Source organism: Arachis ipaensis, chromosome B03 (genome assembly GCF_000816755.2).
Source record: "Arachis ipaensis cultivar K30076 chromosome B03, Araip1.1, whole genome shotgun sequence".
Lineage (NCBI taxonomy): Eukaryota > Viridiplantae > Streptophyta > Magnoliopsida > Fabales > Fabaceae > Arachis > Arachis ipaensis.
In genome coordinates this window covers 22600639-22603627 of record NC_029787.2, presented here as the reverse complement: position 1 = coordinate 22603627, position 2989 = coordinate 22600639, and the positions used below count along the sequence as shown (strand labels likewise).

Here is a 2989-nt window from a genome sequence, read left to right as displayed (position 1 = left end):
ACCAACGTTTCTCTAAGATTAAACTAAAGAACTTTTTTTTCTATAAGTTTTAAATAATTTTTTATATTTGACAAATAACTTTTGTATGTTATCTTAATTTTAATGAGAATATTTAGATAATTATATAGAACGTGCACATTCGATTTTTAGTTTTTTTTTCCCTTATTTTTTTTAAATTTGGACTATTCACCAAAAACAAATTGTAAAAAAAAAATTTTTTTCGTCAAATTACAAAAATTTAAAAATAAAATTGTTTTTTTAATCCTGTTTAAAAAATCATCAAAAAATCATAAAAAATCCAATTTTTGTAATTCTTTTTTAAACATATATCCAATATTTTTTGCTATATTTTTAAATTTTTTATAGCCATTTTTGTTATTTTGATTTTTCAAAAAAAAATTTTTTGTCTAATTTTTTGAAAACATAAGAAAATTGGTCAAATAAAAAAGATTTTGAGAATTTAGGCATCGTTGATTTTATAATTAAATTATGTATAAAACTATTATCTTAATTTAATAATGATGATGATTAGAGACCACATTCTTACTTTGTCATTTTGTATGGTTTATTCGTTATTTGATTTTCTTTTGAATGGAGAGAGTATATATCCATATCTCCCATTTTTGCTTCACTCTTATGTGATTATGATTATGATGAAAAATAGAAGTTAGTAAATTATTATCAATGGGGGAAAATCCATATAGGTCAATTTTGCACTCTGACCAACATCAGCATGAATACATACATAATGGCATGATGCAATGTATCCCCTTTCGCTCATGACTGGATCGCTGCTAATTCTCTTCCTCTCTCTTGGGCATATCCATTACAAATTTATACTATAATAATTACAAAAAGGTCACGAGCATTTCTGATCACAATCATGACTTTTCCAAAAAAAAATTGATACATTTGAAAAACAAAACCATGACTATTCAAATTAGAAAAAAAGGGTCATCCACTAATACTGAAATGAAATTAAATAGACTCAAGACTAACATTGTAACTTGCAAGTAGCACATACTCCCAAAAGGAAATACATGAAAACAAAATGTCTATTTTCCAAGAAAAATGAAAAATATTCTACCAATTTAAAGTTGTGGCTGAGAAACAATTTGGTTCTCTCTCTCAGACACACTCTCTCGCCACTACTTCATCAGAAGGCAACATAAAATGCCCCATATTATTTGAAGAGAACATCAACTCTTCATATTCACATGCCATAAACAAAGTAACCATTTTGGGGTAAAAACCAAACTCACATCTAAGTACTCTCTAGATTCCCGATTATATTATCAAATTTTCATGCACCATAAGACACGTGGTATGAAGCAATTAATTTTTTATGAGATTTTCATATATTTATTTTTGTGAATTCAGTATTATGTATATAGAAAAATAAATCTTTGATTAATGCTTGGTGTGTCATCACCTCCTGTGGGGAGTACAAGAAGAGATGAAAGAATGGAGAGCTTCAAGTCGATTGGGGTGTCATCAAAAGACGATGAATTTGGCGAACTGTCCGAAGGAAGCTTGTTGGAGAGCATCAATTTTGATGACCTCTTCGTCGGCATCAACATGGAAAGTGATGTGTTGCCAGATTTGGAGATGGAGGCTGATGTCTTTGCCCAATTTTTCGACAACCCTAAGGCAGACCAATCTTCAATTCACAATAAACTTGCTTCCAACAAGAATGAGGAGTCTATGGTTGTGAATCCTCCTACAAAGTATGCTGGAAAAGGAAGAAAACCATCGTCTAAATCCAAGAGTAATAATCCTCAAGCCAAGATTAAAAAAGTCAAGGTACAACCTACCTACTTCCTTGCTTTATTTTCAAATTAATTATCACTTGTTTTTCTAAACAAAGTAAAATGCCAACTAAATTTATTATCTTAAAAATACCAAAACTTAAATTTAATCTTCTTACAAAAACTAAGAAAATGATTCTTATAGAGAACATAGATGCCATTATTTATATTTATAAATTACTTTACCAATATAATGAGAGTTGCTAATAAAAATTATTCTTAGTTTATTTTCTAAATTCTATTTTTTCACAATAATGATTTTTTATTTAATATTTATTAAATTTACTAGTAGTGTTTTTTTACTTCATTAATTAGGAAGTTTAAATTTTCATTGAAGTTTATATGCATGTTAATATGTCAAAGCAAGTTTATATATCCATAATGTTCTTCTGAGTCTATCTCTCTATCTCAATTATGTTATTCACAAAGTTGAAAAAAGCTCACGGGTTCTATAAGTTGCATAGAGAAAAGAAAGAGAAAGGAGTTTTATAAAAATAAATCATTGACCTAAAAATTTGATTTGAAAAAGTATTTGGTGGAGAAGGAATATTATTGTTGATGTTGTGTTATCTCTTGGGGTGTGTGAATGTATAGGTGGATTGGACCCCAGAGTTACATAGGAGATTTGTACAAGCAGTGGAACAACTTGGAGTGGATAAGGCAGTACCTTCTAGGATTTTGGAGATTATGGGAATTGATTGCCTCACTCGCCATAACATTGCAAGCCACCTTCAGGTAACTAATAATAATATTCTTTTTATTTCCTTCAATTTAATATCTATATAATCTTCCGTAAAAAAAATATTTTCGTAATTTAATGGTAGGATATTTTTTCTCTTTTTAGTTTTAGTATTCAAACTTTTAGATTTTTCAAAGGAAAATTTTTATCAATTTTTATGGAAAAAAATTGTATACATCACATTAATTTTTAACCACAAAATTAGTTTTATTTTTTTATTAAAATTTAATGGTTATTCACTTTGTTTTTATATGAATTCACTTTGTTTTTATATGAATTCACTTTCCTCGATATCTCTCTCCAATCTTTGATCTTTGATTTAATAATAGAATTTTGTTAAATTACTTTAAAAGATGTTCAATGAATTTTGATGATAGAGTTTATACGTGAGTAAAGAAGATTTTTCAGTATCTAAGTATATATAAATCTTAATCTACAAAAC

At 27.6% G+C, this 2989-nt stretch overlaps 1 protein-coding gene across 3 annotated transcripts in view; it reads left to right on the top strand.

The window, feature by feature from the left end:
* Nucleotides 1045–2989, top strand: part of LOC107629821 (transcription activator GLK1) — a 7867-nt gene continuing 5922 nt past the window's right edge. The window contains exons 1-3 of one of the 3 annotated variants that reach the window (XM_016332726.2): nucleotides 1046–1324; nucleotides 1455–1803; nucleotides 2403–2543. In XM_016332726.2, coding sequence (XP_016188212.1) covers nucleotides 1465–1803; nucleotides 2403–2543 — 480 coding nt within the window. In that variant the 5' untranslated portion in view covers nucleotides 1046–1324; nucleotides 1455–1464. Of the gene's footprint in view, nucleotides 1804–2402; nucleotides 2544–2989 lie in introns of all 3 variants that reach the window. The other 2 variants (XM_021118429.1, XM_016332725.2) reach the window with 2 other exon arrangements.